The 14,493-nt window shown below is 42.5% G+C and overlaps 3 protein-coding genes across 5 annotated transcripts; 1 reads left to right on the top strand and 2 right to left on the bottom strand.

The window, feature by feature from the left end:
- Nucleotides 1–591: 591 nt before the first annotated feature.
- On the bottom strand, nucleotides 592–5,874 carry LOC146521916 (uncharacterized). 2 transcript variants are annotated; one of them, XM_085147698.1, is made up of 4 exons: nucleotides 5,532–5,874; nucleotides 5,341–5,408; nucleotides 3,737–3,955; nucleotides 3,156–3,314 (listed from the first exon to the last, which is right to left on the bottom strand). In XM_085147698.1, the coding sequence occupies exons 1-4, from the start codon at nucleotides 5,558–5,560 to the stop codon at nucleotides 3,274–3,276; spliced, it is 357 nt and encodes a 118-aa protein (XP_085003824.1). In that variant the 5' UTR covers nucleotides 5,561–5,874; the 3' UTR covers nucleotides 3,156–3,273. The 2 variants fall into 2 exon arrangements, with proteins under 2 accessions (XP_085003817.1, XP_085003824.1); XM_085147691.1 differs by having other exon boundaries at nucleotides 592–3,955; nucleotides 5,532–5,871.
- A 113-nt stretch (nucleotides 5,875–5,987) lies between these two features.
- On the bottom strand, nucleotides 5,988–7,307 carry LOC146521915 (RING finger protein 227). Of its 2 annotated transcripts, none has more exons than XM_085147715.1 (2): nucleotides 6,789–7,307; nucleotides 5,988–6,305 (listed from the first exon to the last, which is right to left on the bottom strand). In XM_085147715.1, exons 1-2 carry the CDS (start codon nucleotides 7,237–7,239, stop codon nucleotides 6,247–6,249), a joined length of 510 nt encoding a protein of 169 aa, XP_085003841.1. In that variant the 5' UTR covers nucleotides 7,240–7,307; the 3' UTR covers nucleotides 5,988–6,246. The 2 variants fall into 2 exon arrangements, with proteins under 2 accessions (XP_085003841.1, XP_085003836.1); XM_085147710.1 differs by having other exon boundaries at nucleotides 6,000–6,308; nucleotides 6,789–7,295.
- A 1,699-nt stretch (nucleotides 7,308–9,006) lies between these two features.
- Nucleotides 9,007–14,484, top strand: LOC146521914 (E3 ubiquitin-protein ligase RNF182). The gene is made up of 2 exons (XM_085149550.1): nucleotides 9,007–9,461; nucleotides 12,167–14,484. Exon 2 carries the CDS (start codon nucleotides 12,244–12,246, stop codon nucleotides 12,889–12,891), a length of 648 nt encoding a protein of 215 aa, XP_085005676.1. The 5' UTR covers nucleotides 9,007–9,461; nucleotides 12,167–12,243; the 3' UTR covers nucleotides 12,892–14,484.
- The last annotated feature ends 9 nt before the right edge of the window (nucleotides 14,485–14,493 follow it).

Below are 14,493 nucleotides of genomic sequence, written 5' to 3'. Positions count from 1 at the left end.
CTTTTTGCAACTTTAGTAAAGTCCCAGGCTTTTAAAGTATTGGACATGCTAGCCTAATTATAATAATTACCAGGATTCTCAATACCACCAACTCACTACATGAAAAGGTGAGGACAGATGTTTGAAATATTCTCATGAGATCTCATAATTTCACCAAACTACGGAGACCTTTTATGTAATTAGACACTGAGGTGTTTTCAGAGGGAAGACAGTTTCTGGTTGCAATGATGGTGCATATTTCACATTTTTGAAGCTAAATAAGTGTATTTTCTGTTGTCATCCTAATATTACATCTACTATTAGTTACATTACTATTAAGGGTCTTTATAGTGTTTATCCTTAAAACTCTGCAGATCACTGTCCAGTTAGTCCTCTTTGTTGCTGGGCACTTATAACATAAAACAAAGTAAATTACAACAAAACAAACAAAAGTAAATTATGAGCCTTTTAATTTGTATAGTAATTTTTAATACATATACAACTGCCCATCTACTTATTTCAAGATGCATAGTTACGAACAACTTCCTGAAAATTCTAATGGTAAGAAAGAACATTCATGAAGGAGGACTAAGGACTATGAGCAGAGATGGAATGGTGCAGCACATACAGAGGAGCATCACAGCAGATATACAGACAACAAACAGAACTGCTCATCTCACCGATGCTCTTTCTGCCAGCAGACAAAGATTTGCACAGCTGCTCTTCGCAAATCTAGCATTTAAACATCTGCACATTTTAGTCAATTGGCTCTTTATGCTCCATTTCCAAGGTGAGAAGACCGATCAGCCCGTTGCACGCATAAATCCAGTTTAAATCTTCAGCAGGCGCGAAGAATGTAAACAAAAGGAAACAGACTGTCACTGTTTAAAGCTGGTATCAGGAGCGATAAACTTCACTAACAAAAGTACCCTTGAATGTAAACACGGTTTAATCAGCCATTTATAGCTCAGCCCTTGTAATAGTATATCCATCAGCTCAGTCGTGTTGTTTAGAAATGTTTGTTGGCACAAAAACACAGTCACGTGTACGTTTCCAGCTTTTATTGGAACTGTTCCAGCATTTTTATTGTTTTTTTATTGGGTGAGGCAGGTTCACTGACTTAAAGGAAACATTTTCAGTAGAAATTCGTAGGTACTCCATCTCTTCCAAATCTTTTGTAAATGCCTGACTTCCTACTGCAGTTGATAAAACTTCAGAGCCACTGCTTTCCTCATTATCTGGAAAAAATCTGTTTTTTTCCGTTCATAATCGGCTTTTTTGCTTTTATCCCCCTTGTTTTTCTCTGTGCTGCTGAAATCTCCCATCTCATTATCAGTATTTTCCTCAGAGCTCTTGGTCATGTTTTTTCCACTGTAATCATCATCATCAGAGTTTAAATTCGAACGGTTCATCTCTTTCTTTTGCTCGGTCGTAGCTGTCACGTTTGGAAAATGATCCATATCAGTTGGCCTGTCAGGAGATTCTGTTGTTTCCATGACACCACTGAATGAAGCACTTCCAAGAACATCGGTGTAAGTGACGGCTTTAACTTCGGCGGGGCGCTTGGGCAGCCTGACTATGGCCACAGTGTGATTGGTGAATGTAGAATCGCCAAGCTTTTTGGTGTTTCTGTGTCTTGCCTTCACGTGTTTGGCTCTCACGGAGCGGCTGGTGGAGGTGTGGAGCAGGGTTGCCTTCATCTCAGCAGGTTTGCTTTGGTTGGGTGTCCTTAGCTCTGATTTTTGCTTTGATGCAAATGTGAGGTGCCCTGCTGACCTCAAATAAGCTGAGGAGACTATGTAAGATGCTGATGCTGGATCTTTCACCGGGTATGGCCACCATATTTTGTTGCGAGCCTGTGCTGTCGTGTTTTTTACAGACTTGAATCTCCAGAAAGTGTAGGGTCTGCTGCTGTTTTTACCAGGTAAGACTAATACAGAATCCTCTGCTGTCTTTAAATGTGGTTTAAGGTCAACACTGCTCAACCCCTTTGGAGTCCGTGTTGATGTATTGCTGCTGTCTGGCTCAGTTTGATTGGAAATTCTGAAGCTTCTCGGTTCTGAGGTCTGTCGACTTCCGACTTTAATACCATCAAGATCCTGCTGGAGTCTGGCAGATTTGTCCGGTCCTTGAACTGAAGGTTTGGCTCCCTCGAGTGGTCGAGAGTCTGATCTTTTTGGAGCTTTTGTTATTTTGTAGGTTCTGAATTGTCTGTAGTTGAGGTTTCTGTCCTCACCAGGGTCACTTTTAGGTGTCATTACTTGCATAAACCCTGATACAAACAGCGTGGGTGTTGTGACTGGGATTAAGGTGCTGGGTGAAGGTGAAGAATAAACTACAGGGTTTTTCTCCCACATTACCGGTGGTATTGTAGTAGTAGCAGATCCTCCTCTTTGGCCAAAACTGTACCTTGGGAGCAGAGCAGGGTAAAAATTTGACATTTTAAACTTATAATGCTTCATGTTCTCAAAGCTGTACTGTTTGGAGTTTGGCTGTTCTTTAAAGGTGAGAGTGGGTGGCTTCTTTACAACTTGCCACACAGGATTTTTAAACTCGTTGAAGCCAAAGATACTTTGTGTGCCCCCTCCTGGTTTTTGGATTTGCACCAAGTCTCTTGTAGTTGCATTGACTTTGCTGACTGAAAGAGCTTCCTCACTTCTGGTGGCATACCTGTGTGTGGAATAAATGTGAGGTGAAGGGGAAAAACTTGCCGTATTCTTCATTTTTACTGGAGCAAGATGGAGATCGGAAGATTGTTCTGTGATGTGAGGAGGAAGAACAAAACTGGAGATGGGTCTTTTTAAATCTTTGTGCATCTGTTCATCATTCTGAGCCGCACTAGTATGATGATATGGCAGATTGGAAGTAATTTGCTTGGTTGTATCTTTTGTGTTATAATACCTGGATCCAAATCTGCTGGCAGCAGGTACATCAGAGGGCCTTTGATTATCTGACGTAATGACAGCATTGCTTTGTCCACTTAAAGCCTCTCGTCCATCTCCCACAACTCTATTAACTGAGGTCTCAGGGCCCTTGAAAAGATACGCTTGCATCTTTTTGTGTCTTTGTGTCAGACCGTTGCTCATTGAGTCTCGCCCATGGGGGGAATCTGTGATGGATGATGTCAGTTTTTCAGCGCTTGGGTTTGTGTTAACAACGGGGGTGTTTGAGCCATTGCTGATTGATGTTGCGTGAGGAGCCAGATGACTTGTAGAGCTGAGAAAATTGCTTGATTGACTCCCACTCCATGTACTCTGTGCCCCAACTGCTGGAGATTCATTTGTCTCTTTATAGTCACTGTAACGCCTCCTTGGAGTTTCCCAATAACCACTCGTCTGGGATGAAGAAAGAGAAAAGGAAAATGGGTTTCCAGGAGATTTATCTTCATCCGTCCTTGAAGAATCAGTCTTTGCAACTTGTCCTCTGCTGTAAGGTTTTGGAATATATTTCAGGTCCCACATTTCTGAAAAACTCAAGCTTTGGTGACTGCCAGCTTTTTCTGTAGGTGGTTTTCTAATAATCATTGAGTGGGAATCATGAAAATTTCCAATTAGGGCTTCTTTCTGAGTGAGCGTGGGGTCATTCTCTTTGGACCTCCATCTCTCTGCGCTTTGCCCTCCGTGCTGGGGAGAGGATCTGCTCGTTAAAAAGCTGCTTGCCGGCCTCGCTCCATCTGTTCTATGGCCTCTCTGCACTTTTATTATTCTCACTCGAGACTGCCTGCTTGGTGGGCTGTTTTGACCGTCACTGTAAATACCTTGTGTAACCTGTAAAGGTTTTGATTGCAGATCAATGATTGACGGAGTCCCTCTATAATTTCCACTCGTCTCAGTTCCGTCATCAGTTCCAGTGTGAAGTCCAGTTTCTGTTGACAGCAGACCAGTAGAGGCGGGACGATGTTGGCTATACGGAGTGTAACGTTGTCTCCAGGCATTGTACGTCGCTCCATTGTGCTTCTGAGTTGCTGTGTAACTGGCTGAAAGTGAAAACAGATAGCAAATTATAAACTAAAATATTTTACATATCATATAGCCTGGCAATTGGATGACTGATAACTCTAGCAGGTTTAAAGCCCGTGTTATGTCTTCTTGAAAGAGGTCTGATGATTGCCAAAGTTTCACATAATGAGGTCATTGTATCTACAAGTAATCCCTTTGGAAGCTCTGGTTTCAGGCTGCTGTAGATTCTCAGTTTCAGGCTTTGCCCCCCTCATTACACTGTTAAAATTTGATAAGTAGACTTCAATTTTTTTTTAATGTTAAACAATAAAATAATGGGTGGTGTTGTTTCAATGGACTCTGAAAATAGGCCTCTGTCTTTTCGCTTGCTCTTGCTATAGAGCTCTTAGCACTGGCAATCAGGCAAACACCCAGATATTCAAGGAATTACAACTGGTACAAAACAACAAAGTTTTATTGTATGCTGATGATATCCTACCCTCTCTTTTAATGCTAGCAAGGAAAGCCATGGTGAAGTAGATTGGCAAGGATCCTCACTACATTTCTTCCCTCACGCCAGATGGCTGCCCCCCCCCCCCCCCCCCGCCTGAAAACCCCAACAATCTTCTCTCTATTATTGCAGGAGTGACTTGAGGGGACAGTTGTTGTTGATACTTTATAAATTTAAAAAATGGAATGAAATTGATCTTATTAAAATAAGATCCTTATCTAAATGACCTGGAAACTGTTTGTGACATCCCTGACATGCCTGATAAAAGTGAGTTCTGCCATCATTAACACCATCAGCTTTGTTGAAATAAATACTATGACTCTCCAGCTAACACGTGCACACCAACACCCCACAACAGCAGTGTTGCCAACTCCTCAGTAAGGAAAATCGCTATTGGTTGTCCTAAAAGTCGCTAGAAGTCGCCAAATGACGTCATCACCTAATTTGCATAATTGGTCATGCTAATGTAATTGCAACCTACGCTGCTGGAGAGAGAAATAACATCGTGGATGAGACATAAAGTGAGCAAAAAACGTCCCAAATGCATTTAGAATTTATTTAGAACTACAAATTAAATTTCTTTTAGCAATTATTGTTTTTTGTAATGTCACAATTCCAACCCTGCTCCTTTACCCGGGCTTGGACCGGCAAAAGTGACCCGAAATAGGCACTCTGGTGGAGTTACTTTGTGTGTGTGTGTTTATAAGTAGTTTTAAACCTGATCCACAAAACAGCATAAGAGTAAAAGAAGAACTGACTGCGTTACAGCACCCGCTGCTTGTTGAGAGTAAAAGCGATACGCGCTTTCACGTCTTTTTTTAGGGGGTCTGAAAACTCGCTAAATATAGCGACAAAGTCGCTAAGTTGGCAACACTGCACAACAGCCATTAGGATGAGCATGCTTGGGCTCACCTCTCGCAGAATCTGGGCACACAATAAACAGCACGATGGCTGCACAGATCGGCACAAACACAAGGACTCTGGAGAGATAAAAATACACCCAAATGTAGATAGATAGCTGTTGTCACAAATAATTCCTAGTGCTTTTCAGATGTTTTATCTGCATGTGCAAAACCCCCCACAAAATACTGTGTACCATTTACCTCGGGTGAGGAGCAAAGTTGCCGAACATGATCAGCAACTTTTTTCCAGGTTTATACGACTAGTAAAAGTTGCAGCAGCGCCGTTGGTATCTTTTACTTGAACCATGTAGGGGATCTTGCAGCTCTGCTGGTGCTTGTCAGTCTGATTGGAGGCAATACAGTTCACCTGGCCTCAGGTGACCAACTTCCTGGAGCTATGAGCAAAGGGCTATTTGTTGTTTTACTGACTTCAGTGAATTTTATGTAAAACATTAACTTTACTTTTTTGTCTACACTCCTTTTTCCTTTGAAAGGCCGTGCATTTCACCTTCAATTTACTTATCAGCTTTTAATTATGACAATAATAAATTCAAACTTTGTTTGTTTTGTTTTTTATCAAAAAGCAAATCACTAAAAATCCACAGAAAGCTTCAAACTGTGTTTTAAAAAAATGTGTTTATTTTTTTAAATATTAAATACTTTCATAAAAACAAACAAAAAAATCCCAATAAATATCAAAACAGTTGCATCTGTACATAAGTGGGGCTGAAAAGGCTGCTTTGGCATCACAGTTTTCTACATTTTCTCTCTCATTTGAGGGCAAAAGCTACACAGCGGCCAAACAAGGAATCAAAACATTCACAGTGTCCACATGGCTTTATCATCATCGCCATCAAGTCCATTTTAAGATGATTCGTCACTCATACTGCATTACTCTGGGGCCATAAGGGGCTGCTCAAAACATGTGGCAGGACATCATGGTGAGGGCCCTCAGGTCTTCACTGGTCATACAGTCTTCTGAAAGAAAGAGAGAGCGCATTAGAAAATAATGAACAACTTAATTCAATGTGATGTGCTGGAAACTACAGGAGCTAATAAGATGATGTAACTGTTGCACTGAGGTTTAGATCATCTTTTTAAGGAAACCTCCCTAAAGTTAAAGAATGTTGTTATTGAATAGATACACATGCCAGTTCTTACAAAAGGTACCGAAGAAAGTGTGATCAAACCAAACTATAGTGTGACTTAGTTTGCATCTCTTTACAGCACTAATCATTTACTTCAAATAAAAGTTGGCTATTATTTTCCTTTTAGTTCCTATAGCAGTTGGATTATTCATGTGAAGTTTTTTTCCTTAAGATTTCAGAATAAAATCACTAAATGGATACAAACTTGAGATTTTTAGATGATATTTTGACAGTCTGGTTTCGCTGATACTTAATCAAGGATAAATCTACCAGTGAAAGTATCATAAACCACAATCAGGGTTTCTCTTACCTTCTCTCCTCTGCTGGCCCTTGCCGCTTAATGCCTGCCAAACTTTCTTCAAAGACCGCCGGAGTCTCCCGCCTCCTGTGCCCGCGGAAGACTCGCTCTCCTCGCCTGGAGTCTCGGGAGCTGTCGCTTCCTCCTCGTCGCCTTGAACCTGATCGTCCACCTCGGGCTCGTTGAGGAGTCCCGCAGCCGTCAGCCGCTCCAGTGCGCTCTCGTCCACCCTCAGCTCGGCTCGGATCTTCCCATGATCGCAGATGGCTGTGATGTGTCGGCACAGCGGGCATACGATCAACCTGCCAGCCTCCAGATGCGCATCTCCGGGTCCCAGGGGCCTGGACAGGGCCAAGAGGCAGCTCTCGCAGAAGCTGTGCTTGCACTGGAGCTCCCGGGGACACCGCCGACCCGCGTTGTAGGTCTGGTAACAAACCCCGCACTCGAGTTCCTCTGCGCACATGTCGTTTTCTGATGCTGGCGTTTCGTCCTAAAGTTTGAATGAGTCAGAAGGCAAGCTTTCAGCTTTATTCAAACTGCACCGAGAGAGGCGGGGCTTGAACGTCCCGCCGGAAACCTAACCTTTCAGACCCAACTAAACACGGCCGATGAGTCACAAGCTCCACGTGATGTAACGATACTGCTGACAATGACGCCATGAGAAGTGGTTCCAAAACACACAGACACGCACACCCAGCTACAGTAACACAGTAACACAGTAACAAGTGTGTATCTACACAGAATATCCACATTAAACATACAGTTTGTTTTCATTCCTGAATCGCTCCTTATCTCTCACACACTCCTCTATCACTGTGCAGTACATGACAGGCAGGAGGGCAAGATACAACAAGTCAAGCTCTGTGTAGACATTTCTAATAGTCCCAGGAAGTTATCTTCAGAGATCAGAGAAATGTCTTTCACATATCAGACTAGGCTTTTCCTTCTCATCTGCCTCTACACACTACATTAAAACACACACTTCACTTTCACAAACACTGAGGTTGTGTATGTGTGTATATGCGTGGGTGACGTCGGCTCTTCCCTCTCCACAGTAATCCCCCAAATAAAACTCCTCCTATCAGATAATCCAGCCCTAACTCCTTTCATGGTGATTTCCGCTGTGCCACAGTCTCGGCCAAAAATCACAAACCCAGAACCTCTCCTGTTCTCTCTGTTTGTGTGTTTCCTTGTGTGAGTTGTAGAGTCTTTTGTTCTCTCTGTTCTTTTTACGCCTTCCCACTTTTTCCCCCTGCAGTGATCTTACTGTACAGGGTATAATTATGTAAAGCACCAGGTCTCTTTAATCTTAATACTCAAAGGAAAATGGGATCATATCCTGTGAAGTATTTTGTTTTTGTTTTAGAAAAGGGGTGTTTGGGTTTTTTGTAATGTGTATGTACATGAACCACTTTTCACCAGTTTAACTACAGTCACTATAAGAGACACACAGAACTTATACTGAAATGTTACGACTAATGTTTCAAGTCAACAAACCTAACCAGGAGTGATGCTCACTGATGCAAATATCCAATTAGTCGGTCACATCGCAGCGACTCGATATATTTAGGCATACACCTGCCATGTAAACTGGAGCTGCCAGGGATCAAACCACCAACCTTCTGAATGGTAGGCCTGGTCTACCTCCTGATCTACAACCAGGCAGATATAAAGGCAAAATGGACTCTAACTGGTTTGCTCATGTCTACTTGAGAAGTAGGGCGTGTGTCAATAATTTTAAGGGCTTTCTGAATCTTGCACAACCAACCTTTAAACACAGCATGTGTGATACAAACAAACTAGGCCAACGTCAAAGAACGTCAAAGAAAGCTTGAGCCCTCCACCTGAGCTGTTTCAGGTTTCTGAGCTGGTCAGCAGGATCTCAGTAATGCTAAAGAGAAAGGAACCAGCTGTCAATTAAAAACCAGTGATGGTCTTTGCATGGAGCCTGCATCTCACATGTTTATATCGCTGTATTAATTACAAAGGTGTAAAAACTATACACCTTCCATACCAATACCAAAGTTCCTCTGTATGTGAGGAAACCTCTATGATCTGATGATCAGTTTCTCCATTTGAAGAGCATGAGAGGTGGCCACTGAATGATTCAATATATATATATATATATATATATATATATATATATATATATATATATATATATATATATATATATATATATATATATACTATATAGTTTTATATATATATACATACATATATTTGTCTGTGTGTGTATGTATAAACTGCAAGGATGTTTAATAACTTCAGCCTAAGCCGTACTTTCTATTTTAAAATCCCAACATGCTGACTGTGTGGAAGCATAATAACATGATACGCAAGCGGAGTAGTGCAAGTCATGATCGAGAGACACCAATCTGTCATTTTCTGTCTTTTGTGTCCTGGTTACCTTTACATCACTGAGGGTTTAATTACTGCTCAGCAAGCCACACAGGTGCCTCACTGGGGACCAGACGGATAAAATCAGGTGAGACTGAGCGAAAACAAAAGGTTGCCAGTCAGCTGAGCTCAGACGTTATAAACTCGCCTGATTAATGTGCACCGTAACAAGAACAGATCTGTACCAACATGAGAGAAACTGCGTGTGCCTGTAAAGAAGAAGGCGCCGGTGTTGTAGGTGGGAAACAAAGGTTTCTTGGATGAGAGGGAAGCGGAGCGCAGTGGGTAAGTGACTCTCTGATCTCTTTTACGTTTGTGATGATGGAGCGCTGCGAGTTACTCTGTGTACAGTCCCAGCAGGCCCGCTGGCCTAGAAAAGAGTTCACTTAAGTATGCATAGCTGTCTTCCACAGGTCGCTTTCATTCACTAAAATGCTTAGTTTGGCTCTAAAAGTTGACTTTCTGTTCTCATTGCATGAATGTGCTGATGACTTATTGAAGAAAGGCTTTCAGGTTGCCATGGACCGATACAAAGGGGACCCTGTGTGCTAAGCAACAGTTCCCCATTGAGTGTGTGTGGCTTGCCTCGTCATTGTCCCGTGCGAGACACAAATATAGAAAAGCAAAGCGCCAGTAAAGCTACACAATTCTACTGATTCCTTTCATAAATCACAGATCAAATGACATCAACAAATGTTACTGTCACGGTCTGGCTGGCAGACCGTGGGGGTGTAGGGAAGGAGGACCCAGGCCCGGTGCTCTGTGTGTAAACAGTGCATTTATTTACAGTGTATGAAACTAAACAACAATAAATTCCCGTGCTTTCCCCAGACTCCCGTGTCGTGTCTTCTCCCAGTGTTTGTGCTCTCCGCTCCCGTGTTTCAGCACTCGCCGTGCTGGCTGCTGTCTGACACTCCACCCCTCTCCTGGGGACACAATAGAAGCAGCCGTCAGGACACACACACACACACACACACACACACACACACACACACACACACACACACACACACACACACACACACACACACACACACACACACACAAACCAAGCACAACTGGGTGACTAACGTGGAGTCTCAAGCAATGATCCCGCGTCGGTGGGAGCTCCAAGACTCTCCTAAGTAGCTCCCCCGACGAGGCTTGATCAGCAGCAGGTGTGTGGCTTCGGGTGCGGCCAGACCGTCAGCAGGGCCACACCCACCAGGCCTGAAGGCGCCCGCCGAAACACATATACACACACACACACACACACACACACAAACAGGGAGAAGGACGGCAACACCAAATATACATACAATAATAATAATAATATAATTCATAACTGTGAGCGACCCAGGACCCTGACAGTTACCGACTGTAAGTGTGTCTGACCAAAAGGTCTTACGCCTTAAAGTAAAGTATTGTGTATTTCCTTGTATCGTTTTTATGGTATATACAGTGCCGTGGGAAAGTCTTGACTGTGCCATGATTGCTTTACATTTTGATTCCAAGGAGCCAGAGTTCTTGTAATTTTTAAAGTTGACTTGAGCAGTAGTTCTCCACAATTTCCAAAGGTCATGTTCAGTCCAGTCCTTATACCTGACCATTTCCAGAGGAGTGGTTTTGTATTAACCACTTAACACTCACCTGTGAACCACTCAAGTCTAAAACGTATCTAACTCGAGGGATGAACGATTTTTGTGTCTACACATAACAGAAAACTTAGGAAAAAAACTTTGTTAATACAACCTGTTACATATATTTATTTAGTTAAATCTATGAGAATGCCAAAGATAGTTTGACAGACATAAAATGGTCTGTTTTTACCAACAAAGTGAGTCTCAAAGAAATATCAGCCCAAAGCTTTGCATATTTCAGCATGGTGTGCAGTGTGTCCTCAAAAAATCTGAGGAAACTGGGCAAAAGATGAAGCAGCAGGTCTAAAAAAACTATCTACAGCAGATGCTGTTCAAACCTTCTGTTTATTACAAACAACCAATTACAAGAAAGTTGCCTTAAAGAGAGAGGCACTAAAATGGGTTGTTTTTGTCACAGGATGAACAATGGGGCTGCACTTAAGTATAAGAAAAAAAGCATTATTTAAAATATAAATTGTGCAAAGCTACTGTAGTAGAATCCAAGAATCAGAAACTGTGGAAATGAGCATAACAGTTTCCCTGAATTTGACTTCTGGCAGCAGCCTCTCATTGCAGATAACCTTATCAATCTTCACATCTAAGTAATGACAGAAAAGCAAAGCAGAACATTTCCCAAAAAGTCTTCTTCCCATAAACATTTTATTTGACTCTAACACAGCCACGGTGTTAAAATGCTGGGCTGCTGTGTCAATTCAACACACCTTTTGAAAAGAGTCTTTGTGTTAGAGATCCACTTAGTTGATTTAAAATTACACTTCCATAAAGTAGAAGAAAGCCAGTAAAAGCCAGCCCAACAAAAACGCTGGGTCTTACATCACCCTGAGTTAATCCTAGTTCAGTATGACATCACTCAGTAAATAAATACTGACTTCTGGCACAGCAACACAAACCGCTTCCCCTAAGTGCCTCCAAATACAGTAATTTTGATACCAACATTTCTTATGTTTTCTTAATTAAAAAAAAATCAGCTGCTTTGAATGACTGAAGTGGAACAAGTCTGAGCTGGGAAAAGACGACGTGCTCTGACAAACACCCACACACTAAAAATGGAGAAATCTTAGAGTGACTGATTACTTCCTTTCCCGACTATTTTGTATATTTTTCTCTGACTGTGTGTGTGTCTGTGCTATCTAGCACGCACTCAAGGGCAAAGGTGATTGTGAGTAAGTGAGGGGGTGGTGGATGGTGGATGTGTGAACAGTTAAACGGATGATTGCTATGACTCATGGGCCGTGGAATCTGTTCATGAAAGTTAAAGAAACAAAGGATCTTTGGGAGAGCAGATCCTGATGTTCCTATCTCACGGAAAGTCGACATGAAGTTTATGTTGATCCTGTTTTCTCTCTACAGAGTTTAACATCTTTAGCTAAAAACTCATCCCCGACTTGCCTCTCGCCAGTTCTTCTACATCCACCCGCTCCCACACCATGTCAGGACATGTTGCCCCAGTGCCGCAGAAGGGGGATCCTGCTGCTGCTTCCGTGCCCAGCCGTGGCTCCGGTCCAGGGGAACCCATGGATGTGGAATGCCCCATCTGCTACCAGGAGTACAACTGCTACAACAAATGCCCCCGGATGTTGGAGTGTCTCCACGTTTTTTGCACTGAGTGCCTCCAGAGGATCCAGCTCTGCCCCCCCGACGCCCATAGCCCACAAGCCGTTCCTTGCCCTCTCTGCCGCCATCTGACCCCACTGGAAACTGGGGATGCCCTCACCTTACCCTGCAACTCCCGCATCCTGTCCAGGCTGCCCCCCGGGGCCTTCCACCTACCCATGACTGTGACCTCGCGGATGGCTACAGTCACCCAGAGAGTGGTGCTCTCCATGGAGGGCAACAGCAACAGGGACACCCGCTTCATCATCTTACCCACCGTCAGCCTGCGGGTGCAGCAGATGCACCCCGAAACCCCTTATGGCACAGCGCCTGGCCTGGTGGGCGAAGAGGAGATCATACAGCAGAGCAGGAAGACGCTGTTTTGTGTACAGATCCTGGCTGTCATCTTCTGGGTGCTGTTTGTGATCACCTGTGTGTTCGGGGTGGTGTTTGGGCCACATTTCCTGAACAGGAAGTTTTAGAGTTACAGAAATTGTTTGCCAGTCTTTTTCTATTAACATGTTTTTTTTTAAGTGTACTTAACATTCACCCTGTAATCAAATTAGGTTTTTACTTATTAGAGCTGCTCCTTTATTCAAAAGGTGTTGCTCCAGAAGACAGCTCTGCATATGGGATTTGGTAGACTTTTTTTGTGTTACAGTGAATATCCTTCCTGACACAGCTCCAAAGGAGTTTGTGTCTCCTCCTGATCTCGAACTGGTGACCTTTCACATGCAAACTACTACACTAGAGTCCAATTACTGAATGCCTTAAGTACAGATTTTTAATCAGTGAAAGCTTGATAAAGCGTGCCCCCTAGTGGTTAATAGGGAAACAAACAAACCCTAAGGTTTCTTTAATCGTTCTCATCATGCTTTTTATGTTTGATAATATCATTTTGCAGCGGCTGACTCTGCTGCCAAAGAATAAATTAAATGAGGTCCTAAGTCCTTACATCAGTCCTTTAGTTTGTGTAGGGTGTGTACATGTTTGGAAATCAGTGAAAGTGGCCTAACTTTAATAATCTACTTGAGAACGCACATGTATTTATTTCATCAGTGTGCACTCATTTCTCTCACCTGTGATGTAAACTACAGCAAACGTAATTGAGGATACAGAAGTTTGAACTGTACCTCACACAGAAACTTCAGTACACAGTTATAACTGTTTTTCTTGGATGAACACGTCTGCCCCATTATGGATATTTAGAATAATTTTCATGGTAAGTGATATTATTTCTCTGTGCTTAATATGTTGGTATTATGTTTTGTGAAGTTGTAATTATTACATTTGTAATAAATGTTTCATTAGCTATAATAATGATATTTAACAATGCTAAGTACATTTTTGTATTACTTTTGGATTTCTCTGTGGTGTGTTTCTGTGTGTGTTCAACTTTTTTTTCCCGGACTGTGTGTGAACCTTATATCTTGCTATTTTGTAGTTAATGCTTCTCACATTAAATCTGACTTTGAATTGCTGTGTGAAGACAAAGGTGTGGGGGTGGTGGGTGGTAGGAGGTTAGAAGGAAAGGAGTGTTGAGGTGAGAGTAAGAACTTTTAAATATAGGGACTATGACTGGTAACAAAATCAGAGAAGCAAGACTGAGATGGTTTGGACATGTGCTCAGAGGGCAAAGGAGGATGGAGCTGGAGCTGCCAGGCTGGAGGAGAAGAGGAAGAGAGGAAAATGATGTATTGAAGGAGGGCATGTAGAGGGTTGGTGGGACAGAGGAGGAGATAGCTGAAAGAAGATGATTAGCAATGAATAAAAACATGAGTACACATGAGTTTCTTTTTAACCTGTGGCTAGGCAAACATTGTGCTGATATTAATTATTAATTTCTTGTTTTAGGTCATTTGAAACATGAAATATGCTCTGTGTTAATAAAAAGCTCACCCTAAGCACTGTATTCTTCTGTTTGACATCGACACCCAATTAAACATGCAGTTTGTCCCATTAGTGCCTTTTGTCACCCAGTGTCCAGGTTTCAGTTAATTTCAAGGGTAACTGTGGCTCAGGTGTGGGTCAGCAACGAATCAGAGGGTCAGAAAACAGAGCAATTACCAATAAGGGATTTTAGG

Source organism: Neolamprologus multifasciatus, chromosome 3 (assembly GCF_963576455.1).
Source record: "Neolamprologus multifasciatus chromosome 3, fNeoMul1.2, whole genome shotgun sequence".
Taxonomy (NCBI): domain Eukaryota; kingdom Metazoa; phylum Chordata; class Actinopteri; order Cichliformes; family Cichlidae; genus Neolamprologus; species Neolamprologus multifasciatus.
Note: the sequence above shows the minus strand (reverse complement) of the source record. Positions and strands in the feature narration are given on the sequence as shown.